General features: G+C 47.0%; 1 protein-coding gene across 1 annotated transcript in view; it reads right to left on the reverse strand.

Annotated features, from left to right (window-relative positions):
* The window catches only part of PDHX (pyruvate dehydrogenase complex component X), a 146,230-nt gene that overhangs the window by 36,724 nt on the left and 89,213 nt on the right, over positions 1 to 20,293 (reverse strand). The window contains exon 5 of the mRNA XM_063946303.1: positions 8,399 to 8,497. Within this exon, the coding sequence (XP_063802373.1) occupies positions 8,399 to 8,497 (99 nt within the window). The remainder of the gene's footprint in view (positions 1 to 8,398; positions 8,498 to 20,293) is intronic.

Below are 20,293 nucleotides of genomic sequence, written 5' to 3' on the forward strand. Positions count from 1 at the left end.
CAGCAGTAGCAGCCAGACAGAGCTTCTACATAAACCCCAGATATACAGTCTATGTAAATATAAGCAGGGTTTCAGTATATCCAAGGAGAATAACTAGCAGTCAACGGGCTCCAAAGTTGAACCTTTTTGCGAGTGGTGAGACGATACTGATCCAGAGCACCCTCTGCCCCCAGCTATGCAGTATTATAGCGGGGTTTTACGTGGTCGTCTGATGCAGATTGACAGGCATAGTCGTGGCAAAACCCACCCAACCCCTGTGCATCTATCAGTGTTCTCGTAGAATTCCCAAAAAACAAGAGCTTCATCATGAAGAGCGAACACCAGAAAAAGTTATTGAAAAGTAACATTAAGTAAATAAGAGGGCTAGCAAAAACCAATAATCCCAAGCAGCAGTGTCAAGCCCATCACAAAGCCCAAACAAGAGTGGGAAAAGGGTGGAAGGTGTCTATATAAACAAGGCCTGAAAGTGAAAAACCATCTTGAATATCCAAGCACATACAAACGATAAATTTACTTCATCAGTCTCCAATAGGGGTAAAAAAAGAAAAAATGAAGAACAACTTGCAGACAGGGGGTCAAATAGAACTAGTTCTATTTGACCCCTGTGTGATCCCTGAACCGAGGGTTACCCAGGTCACACAGTATCCTCACAGCTACCAATGTGCTCCTTACTGTACACATTACCCGCCATTACCGCCCCTGTGCTCCTTACTGTACACATTACCAGCCATTACTGCCCCTGTGCTCCTTACTGTACACATTACCAGCCATTACCGCCCCTGTGCTCCTTACTGTACACATTACCAGCCATTACCGCCCCTGTGCTCCTTACTGTACACATTACCAGTCATTACCGCCCCTGTGCTCCTTACTGTACACATTACCAGCCATTACCGCCCCTGTGCTCCTTACTGTACACATTACCAGTCATTACCGCCCCTGTGCTCCTTACTGTACACATTACCAACCATTACCGCCCCTGTGCTTCTTACTGTACACATTACCAGCCATTACTGCCCCTGTGCTCCTTACTGTACACATTACCAGCCATTACCGCCCCTGTGCTCCTTACTGTACACATTACCAGTCATTACCACCCCTGTGCTCCTTACTGTACACATTACCAGCCATTACCGCCCCTGTGCTCCTTACTGTACACATTACCAGCCATTACCGCCCCTGTGCTCCTTACTGTACACATTACCAGCCATTACCGCCCCTGTGCTCCTTACTGTACACATTACCAGCCATTACCGCCCCTGTGCTCCTTACTGTACACATTACCAGCCATTACCGCCCCGGTACTCCTTACTGTACACATTACCAGCCATTACCGCCCCGGTGCTCCTTACTGTACACATTACCAGCCATTACCGCCCCTGTGCTCCTTACTGTACACATTACCAGCCATTACCGCCCCTGTGCTCCTTACTGTACACATTACCAGCCATTACCGCCCCGGTGCTCCTTACTGTACACATTACCAGCCATTACCGCCCCTGTGCTCCTTACTGTACACATTACCAGCCATTACCGCCCCTGTGCTCCTTACTGTACACATCACCAGCCATTACCGCCCCTGTGCTCTTTACTATACACATTACCAGCCATTACCACCCCTGTGCTCTTTACTATACACATTACCAGCCATTACCGCCCCTGTGCTCCTTACTGTACACATTACCAGCCATTACCGCCCCTGTGCTCCTTACTGTACACATTACCAGCCATTACCGCCCCTGTGCTCCTTACTGTACACATTACCAGCCATTACTGCCCCTGTGCTCCTTACTGTACACATTACCAGCCATTACTGCCCCTGTGCTCCTTACTGTACACATTACCAGCCATTACTGCCCCTGTGCTCCTTACTGTACACATTACCAGCCATTACTGCCCCTGTGCTCCTTACTGTACACATTACCAGCCATTACTGCCCCTGTACTCCTTACTGTACACATCACCAGCCATTACCGCCCCTGTGCTCTTTACTATACACATTACCAGCCATTACCACCCCTGTGCTCTTTACTATACACATTACCAGCCATTACCGCCCCTGTGCTCCTTACTGTACACATTACCAGCCATTACCGCCCCTGTGCTCCTTACTGTACACATTACCAGCCATTACCGCCCCTGTGCTCCTTACTGTACACATTACCAGCCATTACTGCCCCTGTGCTCCTTACTGTACACATTACCAGCCATTACTGCCCCTGTGCTCCTTACTGTACACATTACCAGCCATTACTGCCCCTGTGCTCCTTACTGTACACATTACCAGCCATTACTGCCCCTGTACTCCTTACTGTACACATTACCAGCCATTACCGCCCCTGTGCTTATTACTGTACACATTACCAGCCATTACTGCCCCTGTGCTCCTTACTGTACACATTACCAGCCATTACCGCCCCTGTGCTTATTACTGTACACATTACCAGTCATTACCGCCCCTGTGCTCCTTACTGTACACATTACCAGCCATTACTGCCCCTGTGCTCCTTACTGTACACATTACCAGCCATTACTGCCCCTGTGCTCCTTACTGTACACATTACCAGCCATTAATGCCCCTGTGCTCCTTACTGTACACATTACCAGTCATTACTGCCCCTGTGCTCCTTACTGTACACATTACCAGCTATTACTGCCCCTGTGCTCCTTACTGTACACATTACCAGCCATTACTGCCCCTGTGCTCCTTACTGTACACATTACCAGCCATTACTGCCCCTGTGCTCCTTACTGTACACATTACCAGCCATTACTGCCCCTGTGCTCCTTACTGTACACATTACCAGCCATTACCGCCCCTGTACTCCTTACTGTACACATTACCAGCCATTACCGCCCCTGTGCTTATTACTGTACACATTACCAGCCATTACTGCCCCTGTGCTCCTTACTGTACACATTACCAGCCATTACTGCCCCTGTGCTCCTTACTGTACACATTACCAGTCATTACTGCCCCTGTGCTCCTTACTGTACACATTACCAGCCATTACTGCCCCTGTGCTCCTTACTGTACACATTACCAGTCATTACTGCCCCTGTGCTCCTTACTGTACACATTACCAGCCATTACTGCCCCTGTGCTCCTTACTGTACACATTACCAGCCATTACTGCCCCTGTGCTCCTTACGGTACACATTACCAGCCATTACCGCCCCTGTGCTCCTTACTGTACACATTACCAGCCATTACCGCCCCTATGCTCCTTACTGTACACATTACCAGTCATTACCGCCCCTGTGCTCCTTACTGTACACATTACCAGCCATTACTGCCCCTGTGCTCCTTACTGTACACATTACCAGCCATTACTGCCCCTGTGCTCCTTACTGTACACATTACCAGCCATTACTGCCCCTGTGCTCCTTACTATACACATTACCAGCCATTACCGCCCCTGTACTCCTTACTGTACACATTACCAGCCATTACTGCCCCTGTGTTCCTTACTGTACACATTACCAGCCATTACTGCCCCTGTGTTCCTTACTGTACACATTACCAGCCATTACCGCCCCTGTACTCCTTACTGTACACATTACCAGCCATTACCGCCCCTGTACTCCTTACTGTACACATTACCAGCCATTACTACCCCTGTACTCCTTACTGTACACATTACCAGCCATTACTGCCCTTGTGCTTATTACTGTACACATTACCAGCCATTACTGCCCCTGTGCTCCTTACTGTACACATTACCAGCCATTATCGCCCCTGTGCTCCTTACTGTACACATTACCAGCCATTACTGCCCCTGTGCTCCTTACTGTACACATTACCAGCCATTACTGCCCCTGTGCTCCTTACTGTACACATTACCAGCCATTACTGCCCCTGTGCTCCTTACTGTACACATTACCAGCCATTACCGCCCCTGTGCTCCTTACTGTACACATTACCAGCCATTACCGCCCCTGTGCACCTTACTATACACATTACCAGCCATTACCGCCCATGTGCTCCTTACTGTACACATTACCAGCCATTACCGCCACTGTACTCCTTACTGTACACATTACCAGCCATTACCGCCCCTGTACTCCTTACTGTACACATTACCAGCCATTACTGCCCTTGTGCTTATTACTGTACACATTACCAGCCATTACTGCCCCTGTGCTCCTTACAGCCATTACCGCCCCTGTGCTCCTTACTGTACACATTACCAGCCATTACTGCCCCTGTGCCCCTTACTGTACACATTACCAGCCATTACTGCCCCTGTGCCCCTTACTGTACACATTACCAGCCATTACCGCCCCTGTGCTCCTTACTGTACACATTACCAGTCATTACCGCCCCTGTGCTCCTTACTGTACACATTACCAGCCATTACCGCCCCTGTGCTCCTTACTGTACACATTACCAGCCATTACCGCCCCTGTGCTCCTTACTGTACACATTACCAGCCATTACCGCCACTGTGCTCCTTACTGTACACATTACCAGCCATTACTGCCCCTGTGCTCCTTACTGTACACATTACCAGCCATTACCGCCCCTGTGCTCCTTACTGTACACATTACCAGCCATTACTGCCCCTGTGCTCCTTACTGTACACATTACCAGCCATTACCGCCCCTGTGCTCCTTACTGTACACATTACCAGCCATTACTGCCCCTGTGCTCCTTACTGTACACATTACCAGCCATTACCGCCCCTGTGCACCTTACTATACACATTACCAGCCATTACCGCCCCTGTGCTCCTTACTGTACACATTACCAGCCATTACCGCCCCTGTACTCCTTACTGTACACATTACCAGCCATTACCGCCCCTGTACTCCTTACTGTACACATTACCAGCCATTACTGCCCTTGTGCTTATTACTGTACACATTACCAGCCATTACTGCCCCTGTGCTCCTTACAGCCATTACGCCCCTGTGCTCCTTACTGTACACATTACCAGCCATTACTGCCCCTGTGCCCCTTACTGTACACATTACCAGCCATTACTGCCCCTGTGCTCCTTACTGTACACATTACCAGCCATTACCGCCCCTGTGCTCCTTACTGTACACATTACCAGCCATTACTGCCCCTGTGCTCCTTACTGCACACATTACCAGCCATTACTGCCCCTGTGCTCCTTACTGTACACATTACCAGCCATTACTGCCCCTGTGCTCCTTACTGTACACATTACCAGCCATTACTGCCCCTGTGCTCCTTACTGTACACATTCCCAGCCATTACCGCCCCTGTGCTCTTTACTGTACACATTACCAGCCATTTACTGCCCCTGTACTCCTTACTGTACACATTACCAGCCATTACTGCCCCTGTGCTCCTTACTGTACACATTACCAGCCATTACTGCCCCTGTGCTCCTTACTGTACACATTACCAGCCATTTACTGCCCCTGTGTTCACCACTTGACCCTGTGGAGGATGTACACGCTGCGGCTCTGCCCTTGAGTACTGCCTGTATATTGTTCCATATTGATGCAGGTATACTCATTGACATTTCAGTACAGAGCACATTAGCATGATGAGTAGCCTGTTACATACGGTCAGTGTGCCACCTGAATGTGTTGTATGACCAGGGCGGGCAATGCTGGATGGTGCTGCTGATTGGGGGTGAAGCAGTTTTAGGCTCAGCAGCAGAAGGGCTACAAGAACCCCGACTAGAGGTGACGTCACTGGTGATTTGTTACGGGGGCCGCTGGTAACTTTGTTATTCTCACTAAGCGTTCCTATCTGCACAGCACCGCACACCCAGTTCTCACTCAGGAATGTTTGCCGCTCATGGCGTTAGGCATCCAGCAGAAACTGTGCATGGGAAAGTGACAGAAGATTCACCGCGCTATAATTAAAAGTTATTTTAAGCTGGGTTTCATAATATATCACATAAAATATCACTTCCATCATTACTTTCCTGGGGACGTTAACCGCACATTAACAGCACAACGAGGTTCAGCCATGAAAAAAGACAAAATGTAAAAATACAGAGCAATCTGTCAGCGCTAGAGCGAAGTGGCCGGCTCCTCCCAGACGTGTGAAGATGGAAGCGGTGACTTCACCGTTATTTATACTGTAGAATACGTACATCGTATGAAAGACTGTCATTTATTGGTCTGGCCATGGCCTCATGCTAATTGTGCAAAGATAATAGCTTTATCGTCCTGGCTTATTTCTGTCTTTTCACCAATGCCTTTATATCATTCAGGACATGCTGCCAGGAAAGCGGAAGCCACATGCGATAGGATGACCACTTCTGAAGGGCTACTGACCAGGAGGTACATAGATAATGACGTGTGCTTAGCCCAAGCAGTGATCAGAACATGGCGCACCGAAGCTTAACCGAAACCGCAACTAGGGCTTCACATTCAATGCTAGACTGAAGACGGATATAAGCTCATGCCTGTTCACACGTATCATGTGTACTATCGGCACCTCTTCCGCTAAGGGTTCACAGTGCCGGATGAGCTGCGTTCGCCAGCCGATCAATGCGGATAAGACTAATTGCAAAGTGGAAACCGCTGTATGTCCGAGCCGCTACTAGGGGAACAACAAAAACACCACAATAGCACAAATGTATTATAACTCCATTATCAGGGATATATAAACATTGTCTGTAACTGTGAAACATCATCAGACTCGATGGCTTGGCCAAACACTAGTTAATAGCATGACGTATTATTTGGTGGCAAGAAGAAAATCCAGCGTATTATTAGAAACACGGTTTTGCCGTCCCCGCGATCATTGGAATAGTTCTTAATGCAAAAGTTTAAACATCACACGCGAATGTCTTTTTTTATGGGCATATTCAGCTGGTAAATGTTCTTCCATGGATAGGACATTGGTGCGGAGGCTGTCAGGTGATGAAGAGGATGTCACATGATGTGGAGGCGGTCAGGTGATGAAGAGGATGTCACATGATGCGGAAGGCAGATGCTCCGGCAATAAGTTTAAGTTGGCCTTCTTCTCAGTTTTGTGACCCGCAGAGCACCACCCCATATTTCAGGAAGAGACAGGGCTCTGGTTTAAACTTGGCAGGAAATAAAGCAGAAAAAGAAAGAGCAACAGCCAAGGAAGGAGCTGAGGCTGCAGGTGTGGGACCCGACACCTGCTCGTTGCCCATCAGTGACCTATTGGGGGTCATTCTGAGTTGATCGTAACTGTGCTAAATTTAGCACAGCTACGATCATTCACACTAACATGCGGGGGGACGCCCAGCACAGGGCTAGTCTGCCTCGCATGTCAGTGCTGCCCCCCCCCGCAGAAGTGCGAAGGCATCGCACAGCGGCGTTGCCTTTGCACTTCAAGAGTAGCTCCCGACCAGCGCAGCTTTAGCGTGCTGGCTGGGAGCTACTCGTCGCTCCCCGGCCAGCAGCGGCTGCGTGTGATGACACGCAGCCGCCGCGGCCCGCCCCCAACGGTCCAGCCACGCCTGCGTTGGCCGGACCGCGCCCCATCCCCCTCCCGCCCAGCGACCGCCTCTGCCTCAGAGGCGATCGCTAGGCAACGACGGCTGCCATGCGCCGGCGCACTGCTGCGACGACGCATGCGCAGTCCCGACCCGATCGCTGCGAGAATCTGCAGCGAGCGTTCGGGTCGGAATGACCCCCATGGTGTGAGTGCAAGATAACAGCTCTGCTTAGGCCACTTGTCAGAACACTGGGCCTAATTCAGGTTTGTACGCAATGGCGATTATCATGCAATGGAGCAATTATTGGTAGGCTGCGCATGTGCTGCAATAACAATGCGCATGCACCAAGGTGCTGCTGCGATCTTGTTTGCACTAAGGATCTCACCGCTAAGTGATTGACATGAAGTGAATGTTTGGAGGTGATATCTTGGAGTTTACGGGGAGTGGTTGGAAACACACAGGCGTGTCATGGCCGTTTTCCGGGCGTGTATTTGCCGCCAGCTGCGAGCTTGTATGTGCTAAAACATGGTGTCTGTAGCCACAGACCAACCCTTAGCTCCGATGACACTCGTTCTTGTGTGTGGGATGCAAATATTCACTATTATTTTATTTTTCTTTATAATCATGTCAAATTGAGGGGATGAAAGAAAAAAAAAAAAGAATTAGATCAGCTGAATGGGGGACGCCTCTGGTCAGGAGGGAACTAAGGGGTTCTTTTCGGAACAAATGAAACGGTCACTATCCAAACGAGTGGTGACAGCAATGTTACAGAACACATTACCCGCGGAGCAGATGCGGTTAGGAATACTCTTTTGCACAAACACATTTAATTACAAACAGTACATCGCTCACTGGCCAGGCTGTGACACTGCAGAGGAACCACGGACTGAGGCATGAACGTAGCCTCACACAGAGGGCCAGTCTGTATATACATTATGGTTAGGTCATGGTTCCCTTCATCCGACTCGCACACCAAATTGCAGAACAGCACTTACTCCTTCGTGATAATCCCACGGGGGCCGGAGGGAAGGACAGCTTTTGGGTCCACACCATGTGTGTTCAAGATGTGTCGAGCAGCTGGGCTTATTCGGAGCCTGAAATGACAACAGTGTACAGTTAGACTTCGCATCAGCGAGCAACGGCTTGTGCACCAGTGTCTCTTCTGCAGTCTATCCTCCATTCCCCAGTCTCCCCACTTACAGGGGAACTCCGCTTATAGAGAAGCTTATCCTTATAGACCTTATAGAGAAGACCTTACAGACCTTATACAGCTTATCCTCATAGACCTTATAGAGAAGACCTTATAGAGAAGCTTATCCTCATAGACCTTATAGAGAAGACCTTACAGACCTTATAGAGAAGCTTATCCTCATAGACCTTATAGAGAAGACCTTACAGACCTTATAGAGAAGCTTATCCTCATAGACCTTATAGAGAAGACCTTACAGACCTTATAGAGAAGCTTAACCTTCAGGCAAATGTGTGTAGGTTTCCTCTCTTTAAGAATGACAACAGATAAGGTTAGACTATACCAGGGAGAATGATATAGGGGCGGGGGTACAAGAGGGCACCCTCTGCTTTCTCCATCTACGCAAGACCGCCATAAGCTCTAACATTGTGCCTCTCTGCAAATCAGAGTTTCCCAACCTCAGTCCTAAAGGTACACTAACTCTCCAGTTTTTAAGGATAGCACAGTTGACTTAAATAATACCTCTGTTACTTTGATTTAACCATCTGTGCTCAAACATGGATATCCTTAAAACCCTGACTGTTAGTGTGCTTTAAATACCCAGGTTGGGAAACCCTGATTCAATTGAACGCAAACTGAATAGTGCCAAGCAGGTGGTCCCGGGGCTATTCAATTCAGCGCACTGCTTTGTCGGAGAATGCCCATACTTCGGGTGTTTAGGCTTGAGAACGGGCATTCTCTGACATTAGTGCGTCGCCGTGATGCCGTTAGCACTGCGCTAGAGCACAAAACACCATTGCGGCACTAGTTTGGTCGGATTTCTGCGAGGAGAAAACCACTAATCGGACTAAACAGCACTCTGAATTGAATAGCGTCAGGACCTCCTTTCCTGCGTTATTTAATTTGCTTCAAACTAAATTGAGACCTATGTTATCACTACTAGTCCCTTCTTTCTTTAACCATCAACAAACGGACGGGAGAGATATTAAAGAGACACAGAGTGCACATCGCCGAACACTGAAATTAACACAACGATGAAGTACACAGACAAGGCGCTCAGTACAGACACAAAATCAGCGTAGAACCCTCAGTGCGCCACCTGCTGAAGAACTACAACCCTCATCAATCCCATTCTTCAATGAGCACCGTCACAGAAAATGCAGTACGGCAACAGCTCGGCCTGCGGCCGGCAGGACTGTGATACGAGCACAAGGGTTTAGTTATGAAGCGGTGGCTACGCCGGAACGGCTGGTAACAGGAAAACACGGAATGCTGAGCGGATAAAAGCATTGTCCTTTTACACTTAGGTGTGTAAGCACGCGGGGAAGCGGTGGTTCACGAAAGTAAATAAACCCCAAATTCCACTTCAATTTATTTGTGCAAAGACAAGTTATAAGGACATTCCTAATCCAGTCACTCCCTAAAATGACAATCATACACAGCTATTGGCAGATTACACACTGTGATAAAGGGTACAAGGCAGAGTCTCAGCTGACACTAATATGTACACACCACCAGCGACACGCAGACTGGCAGCGGCACACACACCACCAGTGACACGCAGACTGGCAGCGGCACACACACCACCAGTGACACGCAGACTGGCAGCGGCACACACACCACCAGCGACACGCAGACTGGCAGCGGCACACACACCACCAGCGACACGCAGACTGGCAGCGGCACGGAGATGACCTTTTCACTGAGATTTTTATGTTGTTAACTCATCTTTTAGAGTCTTGCCAGGGCTGCCCTGGGCTAGCGGAGTCTGTGCTCTGGCACCGAGGGTAATGAACTACAAGACAGCTGGATGCGCGTCATTACAGGCGCACACTCCACTGCCAGGAAGCTGGCTCTGGGCCTCAATTAAAAGAAACACTTGTGATTCTCACTCATCTCAGTGGCCACGAGGCGGACATGCCGGATGCTTGCGCGGATGAGCGGGATGGACGCGGCAAGAGTCAGGAGTGGGGTGCAAGAAAGATGGCGTCTGGGTCTCTTGTGCTACTCGTAACCTGTGACCAACAGCCTGCAGACATACATCCCGGGTTATATATATATTCATTACCAGCTATTTACATATCTCCCACATACTCTGCAGCACTTTACAGGGAAAATCATATATCATAGCCAATCATAACGGCACAGACCCCTATTACTCTCTGTAGTACTCCTGTAAGCAGGCACAGACCCCTATTACTCTCTGTATTACTCCTGTAAGCAGGCACAGACCCCTATTACTCTCTGTAGTACTCCTGTAAACAGGCAGAGACCCATATTACTCTCTGTATTACTCCTGTACGCAGGCACAGACCCGTAGTACTCTCTGTATTACTCCTGTAAGCAGGCACAGACCCGTAGTACTCTGTATTACTCCTGTAAGCAGGCACAGACCCGTACTACTCTCTATATTACTCCTGTAAGCAGGCACAGACTCGTATTACTCCTGTAAGCAGGCACAGACCCCTATTACTCTCTGTAGTACTCCTGTAAGCAGGCACAGACCCGTATTACTCTCTGTATTACTCCTGTAAGCAGGCACAGACCTGTATTACTCTCTGCATTACTCCTGTAAGCAGGCACAGACCCCTATTACTCTCTGTATTACTCCTGTAAGCAGGCACAGACCCGTATTACTCCTGTAAGCAGGCACAGACCAAATATTAATCTCTGTATTACTCATGCAAGCAGGCAAAGACCCATATTACTCTCTGTATTACTCCTGTAAGCAGGCACAGACCCGTATTACTCTCTGTATTACTCCTGTAAGCAGGCACAGACCCGTATTACTCTCTGTATTACTCCTGTAAGCAGGCACAGACCCGTATCACTCTCTGTATTACTCCTGTAAGCAGGCACAGACCAAATATTAATCTCTGTATTACTCATGCATGCAGGCAAAGACCCATATTACTCTCTGTATTACTCCTGTAAGCAGGCGCAGACCCGTATTACTCTCTGCATTACTCCTGTAAGCAGGCACAGACCCATATTACTCTCTGTATTACTCCTGTAAGCAGGCACAGACCCATATTACTCTGTGTATTACTCCTTTAAGCAGGCACAGACCAAATATTAATCTCTGTATTACTCATGCAAGCAGGCAAAGACCCATATTACTCTCTGTATTACTCCTGTAAGCAGGCACAGACCAAATATTAATCTCTGTATTACTCCTGTAAGCAGGCACAGACCCGTATTACTCCTGTAAGCAGGCACAGACCCGTATTACTCTCTGTATTACTCCAGTAAGCAGGCACAGACCCGTATTACTCCTGTAAGCAGGCACAGACCAAATATTAATCTCTGTATTACTCATGCAAGCAGGCAAAGACCCATATTACTCTCTGTATTACTCCTGTAAGCAGGCACAGACCCGTATTACTCTCTGTATTACTCCTGTAAGCAGGCACAGACCCGTATTACTCTCTGTATTACTCCTGTAACCAGGCACAGACCCGTATTACTCTCTGTATTACTCCTGTAAGCAGGCACAGACCCGTATTACTCTCTGTATTACTCCTGTAAGCAGGCACAGACCCGTATTACTCTCTGTATTACTCCTGTAAGAAGACACAGACCCGTATTACTCCTGTAAGCAGGCACAGACCCGTATTACACTCTGTATTACTCCTGTAAGCAGGCACAGACCCGTATTACTCTCTGTATTACTCCTGTAAGTAGACACAGACCCGTATTACTCCTGTAAGCAGGCACAGACCCGTATTACTCTCTGTATTACTCCTGTAAGCAGGTGCAGACCCGTATTACTCTCTGTATTACTCCTGTAAGCAGGCACAGACCCATATTACTCTCTGTATTACTCCTGTAAGCAGGCACAGACCCGTATTACTCTCTGTATTATTCCTGTAAGTAGGCACAGACCCGTATTACTCTCTGTATTACTCCTGTAAGCAGGCACAGACCCGTATTACTCTCTGTATTACTCCTGTAAGTAGACACAGAAACGTATTACTCCTGTAAGCAGGCACAGACCCGTATTACACTCTGTATTACTCCTGTAAGCAGGCACAGACCCGTATTACTCTCTGTATTACTCCTGTAAGCAGACACAGACCCGTATTACTCTCTGTATTACTCCTGTAAGCAGACACAGACCCGTATTACTCTCTGTATTACTCCTGTAAGCAGACACAGACCCGTATTACTCACTGTATTACTCCTGTAAGTAGACACAGACCAGTATTACTCCTGTAAGCAGGCACAGACCCGTATTACTCTCTGTATTACTCCAGTAAGCAGGCACAGACCCGTATTACTCCTGTAAGCAGGCACAGACCAAATATTAATCTCTGTATTACTCATGCAAGCAGGCAAAGACCCATATTACTCTCTGTATTACTACTGTAAGCAGGCACAGACCCGTATTACTCTCTGTATTACTCCTGTAAGCAGGCACAGACCCGTATTACTCTCTGTATTACTCCTGTAAGCAGGCACAGACCCGTATTACTCTCTGTATTACTCCTGTAAGCAGGCACAGACCCGTATTACTCTCTGTATTACTCCTGTAAGCAGGCACAGACCAAATATTAATCTCTGTATTACTCATGCAAGCAGGCACAGACCCGTATTACTCTCTGTATTACTCCTGTAAGCAGGCACAGACCCGTATTACTCTCTGTAGTACTCCTGTAAGCAGGCACAGACCCGTATTACTCTCTGTATTACTCCTGTAAGCAGGCACAGACCTGTATTACTCTCTGCATTACTCCTGTAAGCAGGCACAGACCCCTATTACTCTCTGTATTACTCCTGTAAGCAGGCACAGACCCGTATTACTCCTGTAAGCAGGCACAGACCAAATATTAATCTCTGTATTACTCATGCAAGCAGGCAAAGACCCATATTACTCTCTGTATTACTCCTGTAAGCAGGCACAGACCCGTATTACTCTCTGTATTACTCCTGTAAGCAGGCACAGACCCGTATTACTCTCTGTATTACTCCTGTAAGCAGGCACAGACCCGTATCACTCTCTGTATTACTCCTGTAAGCAGGCACAGACCAAATATTAATCTCTGTATTACTCATGCATGCAGGCAAAGACCCATATTACTCTCTGTATTACTCCTGTAAGCAGGCGCAGACCCGTATTACTCTCTGCATTACTCCTGTAAGCAGGCACAGACCCATATTACTCTCTGTATTACTCCTGTAAGCAGGCACAGACCCATATTACTCTGTGTATTACTCCTTTAAGCAGGCACAGACCAAATATTAATCTCTGTATTACTCATGCAAGCAGGCAAAGACCCATATTACTCTCTGTATTACTCCTGTAAGCAGGCACAGACCCATATTACTCTCTGTATTACTCCTGTAAGCAGACACAGACCCGTATTACTCTCTGTATTACTCCTGTAAGCAGGCACAGACCCGTATTACTCTTTGTATTACTCCTGTAAGCAGGCACAGACCAAATATTAATCTCTGTATTACTCCTGTAAGCAGGCACAGACCCGTATTACTCCTGTAAGCAGGCACAGACCCGTATTACTCTCTGTATTACTCCAGTAAGCAGGCACAGACCCGTATTACTCCTGTAAGCAGGCACAGACCAAATATTAATCTCTGTATTACTCATGCAAGCAGGCAAAGACCCATATTACTCTCTGTATTACTCCTGTAAGCAGGCACAGACCCGTATTACTCTCTGTATTACTCCTGTAAGCAGGCACAGACCCGTATTACTCTCTGTATTACTCCTGTAACCAGGCACAGACCCGTATTACTCTCTGTATTACTCCTGTAAGCAGGCACAGACCCGTATTACTCTCTGTATTACTCCTGTAAGCAGGCACAGACCCGTATTACTCTCTGTATTACTCCTGTAAGAAGACACAGACCCGTATTACTCCTGTAAGCAGGCACAGACCCGTATTACACTCTGTATTACTCCTGTAAGCAGGCACAGACCCGTATTACTCTCTGTATTACTCCTGTAAGTAGACACAGACCCGTATTACTCCTGTAAGCAGGCACAGACCCGTATTACTCTCTGTATTACTCCTGTAAGCAGGTGCAGACCCGTATTACTCTCTGTATTACTCCTGTAAGCAGGCACAGACCCATATTACTCTCTGTATTACTCCTGTAAGCAGGCACAGACCCGTATTACTCTCTGTATTATTCCTGTAAGTAGGCACAGACCCGTATTACTCTCTGTATTACTCCTGTAAGCAGGCACAGACCCGTATTACTCTCTGTATTACTCCTGTAAGTAGACACAGAAACGTATTACTCCTGTAAGCAGGCACAGACCCGTATTACACTCTGTATTACTCCTGTAAGCAGGCACAGACCCGTATTACTCTCTGTATTACTCCTGTAAGCAGACACAGACCCGTATTACTCTCTGTATTACTCCTGTAAGCAGACACAGACCCGTATTACTCTCTGTATTACTCCTGTAAGCAGACACAGACCCGTATTACTCTCTGTATTACTCCTGTAAGTAGACACAGACCAGTATTACTCCTGTAAGCAGGCACAGACCCGTATTACTCTCTGTATTACTCCAGTAAGCAGGCACAGACCCGTATTACTCCTGTAAGCAGGCACAGACCAAATATTAATCTCTGTATTACTCATGCAAGCAGGCAAAGACCCATATTACTCTCTGTATTACTACTGTAAGCAGGCACAGACCCGTATTACTCTCTGTATTACTCCTGTAAGCAGGCACAGACCCGTATTACTCTCTGTATTACTCCTGTAAGCAGGCACAGACCCGTATTACTCTCTGTATTACTCCTGTAAGCAGGCACAGACCCGTATTACTCTCTGTATTACTCCTGTAAGCAGGCACAGACCAAATATTAATCTCTGTATTACTCATGCAAGCAGGCAAAGACCCATATTACTCTCTGTATTACTACTGTAAGCAGGCACAGACCCGTATTACTCTCTGTATTACTCCTGTAAGCAGGCACAGACCCGTATTACTCTCTGTATTACTCCTGTAAGCAGGCACAGACCCGTATTACTCTCTGTATTACTCCTGTAAGCAGGCACAGACCAAATATTAATCTCTGTATTACTCATGCAAGCAGGCACAGACCCGTATTACTCTCTGTAAGACTCCTGTAAGCAGGCACAGACCCGTATTACTCTCTGTATTACTCCTGTAACAAGGCACAGACCCGTATTACTCTCTGTATTACTCCTGTAAGCAGGCACAGACCCGTATTACTCTCTGTATTACTCCTGTAAGCAGGCACAGACCCGTATTACTCTCTGTATTACTCCTGTAAGAAGACACAGACCCGTATTACTCCTGTAAGCAGGCACAGACCCGTATTACACTCTGTATTACTCCTGTAAGCAGGCACAGACCCGTATTACTCTCTGTATTACTCCTGTAAGTAGACACAGACCCGTATTACTCCTGTAAGCAGGCACAGACCCGTATTACTCTCTGTATTACTCCTGTAAGCAGGCGCAGACCCGTATTACTCTCTGTATTACTCCTGTAAGCAGGCACAGACCCATATTACTCTCTGTATTACTCCTGTAAGCAGGCACAGACCCGTATTACTCTCTGTATTATTCCTGTAAGTAGGCACAGACCAGTATTACTCTCTGTATTACTCCTGTAAGCAGGCACAGACCCGTATTACACTCTGTATTACTCCTGTAAGCAGGCACAGACCCGTATTACTCTCTGTATTACTCCTGTAAGCAGGCACAGACCCGTATTACTCTCTGTATTACTCCTGTAAGCAGACACAGACCCGTATTACTCTCTGTATTACTCCTGTAAGCAGACACAGACCCGTATTACTCTCTGTATTACTCCTGTAAGCAGACACAGACCCGTATTACTCTCTGTATTACTCCTGTAAGCAGGCACAGACCCGTATTACTCTCTGTATTACTCCTGTAAGCAGGCACAGACCAAATAATAATCTCTGTATTACTCATGCAAGCAGGCAAAGACCCATATTACTCTCTGTATTACTCCTGTAAGCAGGCACAGACCCGTATTACTCTCTGTATTACTCCTGTAAGCGGGCACAGACCCGTATTACTCTCTGTATTACTCCTGTAAGCAGGCACAGACCCGTATTACTCTCTGTATTACTCCTGTAAGCAGGCACAGACCCGTATTACTCTCTGTATTACTCCTGTAAGCAGGCACAGACCCGTATTACTCTCTGTATTACTCCTGTAAGCAGGCACAGACCCGTATTACTCTCTGTATTACTCCTGTAAGCAGGCACAACCCAAATATTAATCTCTGTATTACTCATGCAAGCAGGCAAAGACCCATATTACTCTCTGTATTACTACTGTAAGCAGGCACAGACCCGTATTACTCTCTGTATTACTCCTGTAAGCAGGCACAGACCAAATATTAATCTCTGTATTACTCATGCAAGCAGGCAAAGACCCATATTACTCTCTGTATTACTCCTGTAAGCAGGCACAGACCCGTATTACTCTCTGTATTACTCCTGTAAGCAGGCGCAGACCCGTATTACTCTCTGTATTACTCCTGTAAGCAGGCACAGACCTGTATTACTCTCTGTATTACTCCTGTAAGCAGACACAGACCAAATATTAATCTCTGTATTACTCATGCAAGCAGGCAAAGACCCATGTTACTCTCTGTATTACTCCTGTAAGCAGGCACAGACCCGTATTACTCTCTGTATTACTCCTGTAAGCAGGCACAGACCCGTATTACTCTCTGTATTACTCCTGTAAGCAGGCACAGACCCGTATTACTCTCTGTATGACTCCTGTAAGCAGGCACAGACCCCTATTACTCTCTGTAGTACTCCTGTACGCAGGCACAGACCCCTATTACTCTCTGTATTACTCCTGTACGCAGGCACAGACCCGGAGTACTCTCTGTATTACTCCTGTAAGCAGGCACAGACCCGTAGTACTCTCTGTATTACTCCTGTAAGCAGGCACAGACCAAATATTAATCTCTGTATTACTCATGCAAGCAGGCAAAGACCCATATTACTCTCTGTATTACTACTGTAAGCAGGCACAGACCCGTATTACTCTCTGTATTACTCCTGTAAGCAGGCACAGACCAAATATTAATCTCTGTATTACTCATGCAAGCAGGCAAAGACCCATATTACTCTCTGTATTACTCCTGTAAGCAGGCACAGACCCGTATTACTCTCTGTATTACTCCTGTAAGCAGGCGCAGACCCGTATTACTCTCTGCATTACTCCTGTAAGCAGGCACAGACCCATATTACTCTCTGTATTACTCCTGTAAGCAGGCACAGACCAAATATTAATCTCTGTATTACTCATGCAAGCAGGCAAAGACCCATATTACTCTCTGTATTACTCCTGTAAACAGACACAGACCCGTATTACTCTCTGTATTACTCCTGTAAGCAGGCACAGACCCGTATTACTCTCTGTATTACTCCTGTAAGCAGGCACAGACCCGTATTACTCTCTGTATTACTCCTGTAAGCAGGCACAGACCCGTATTACTCTCTGTATTACTCCTGTAAGCAGGCACAGACCCGTATTACTCTCTGTATTACTCCTGTAAGTAGACACAGACCCGTATTACTCCTGTAAGCAGGCACAGACCCGTATTACACTCTGTATTACTCCTGTAAGCAGGCACAGACCCGTATTACTCTCTGTATTACTCCTGTAAGCAGGCACAGACCCGTATTACTCCTGTAAGCGGGCACAGACCAAATATTAATCTCTGTATTACTCATGCAAGCAGGCAAAGACCCATATTACTCTCTGTATTACTCCTGTAAACAGACACAGACCCGTATTACTCTCTGTATTACTCCTGTAAGCAGGCACAGACCCGTATTACTCTCTGTATTACTCCTGTAAGCAGGCACAGACCCGTATTACTCTCTGTATTACTCCTGTAAGCAGGCACAGACCCGTATTACTCTCTGTATTACTCCTGTAAGCAGGCACAGACCAAATATTAATCTCTGTATTACTCATGCAAGCAGGCAAAGACCCATATTACTCTCTGTATTACTACTGTAAGCAGGCACAGACCCGTATTACTCTCTGTATTACTCCTGTAAGCAGGCACAGACCCGTATTACTCTCTGTATTACTCCTGTAAGCAGGCACAGACCCGTATTACTCTCTGTATTACTCCTGTAAGCAGGCACAGACCAAATATTAATCTCTGTATTACTCATGCAAGCAGGCACAGACCCGTATTACTCTCTGTATTACTCCTGTAAGCAGGCACAGACCCGTATTACTCTCTGTATTACTCCTGTTAGCAGGCACAGACCCGTATTACTCTCTGTATTACTCCTGTAAGCAGGCACAGACCCGTATTACTCTCTGTATTACTCCTGTAAGCAGGCACAGACCCGTATTACTCTCTGTATTACTCCTGTAAGTAGACACAGACCCGTATTACTCCTGTAAGCAGGCACAGACCCGTATTACACTCTGTATTACTCCTGTAAGCAGGCACAGACCCGTATTACTCCTGTAAGCGGGCACAGACCAAATATTAATCTCTGTATTACTCATGCAAGCAGGCAAAGACCCATATTACTCTCTGTATTACTCCTGTAAACAGACACAGACCCGTATTACTCTCTGTATTACTCCTGTAAGCAGGCACAGACCCGTATTACTCTCTGTATTACTCCTGTAAGCAGGCACAGACCCGTATTACTCTCTGTATTACTCCTGTAAGCAGGCACAGACCCGTATTACTCTCTGTATTACTCCTGTAAGCAGGCACAGACCAAATATTAATCTCTGTATTACTCATGCAAGCAGGCAAAGACCCATATTACTCTCTGTATTACTACTGTAAGCAGGCACAGACCCGTATTACTCTCTGTATTACTCCTGTAAGCAGGCACAGACCCGTATTACTCTCTGTATTACTCCTGTAAGCAGGCACAGACCCGTATTACTCTCTGTATTACTCCTGTAAGCAGACACAGACCAAATATTAATCTCTGTATTACTCATGCAAGCAGGCACAGACCCGTATTACTCTCTGTATTACTCCTGTAAGCAGGCACAGACCCGTATTACTCTCTGTATTACTCCTGTAACCAGGCACAGACCCCTATTACTCTCTGTATTACTCCTGTAAGCAGGCACAGACCCGTATTACTCCTGTAAGCAGGCACAGACCCGTATTACTCTCTGTATTACTCCTGTAAGTAGACACAGACCCGTATTACTCCTGTAAGCAGGCACAGACCCGTATTACTTTCTGTATTACTCCTGTAAGCAGGCGCAGACCCGTATTACTCTCTGTATTACTCCTGTAAGCAGGCACAGACCCATATTACTCTCTGTATTACTCCTGTAAGCAGGCACAGACCCGTATTACTCTCTGTATTATTCCTGTAAGTAGGCACAGACCCGTATTACTCTCTGTATTACTCCTGTAAGCAGGCACAGACCCGTATTACTCTCTGTATTACTCCTGTAAGTAGACACAGACCCGTATTACTCCTGTAAGCAGGCACAGACCCGTATTACACTCTGTATTACTCCTGTAAGCAGGCACAGACCCGTATTACTCTCTGTATTACTCCCGTAAGCAGACACAGACCCGTATTACTCTCTGTATTACTCCTGTAAGCAGACACAGACCCGTATTACTCTCTGTATTACTCCTGTAAGCAGACACAGACCCGTATTACTCTCTGTATTACTCCTGTAAGCAGGCACA

Source organism: Pseudophryne corroboree, chromosome 11, assembly GCF_028390025.1.
Source record: "Pseudophryne corroboree isolate aPseCor3 chromosome 11, aPseCor3.hap2, whole genome shotgun sequence".
Taxonomy (NCBI): Eukaryota; Metazoa; Chordata; class Amphibia; order Anura; family Myobatrachidae; genus Pseudophryne; species Pseudophryne corroboree.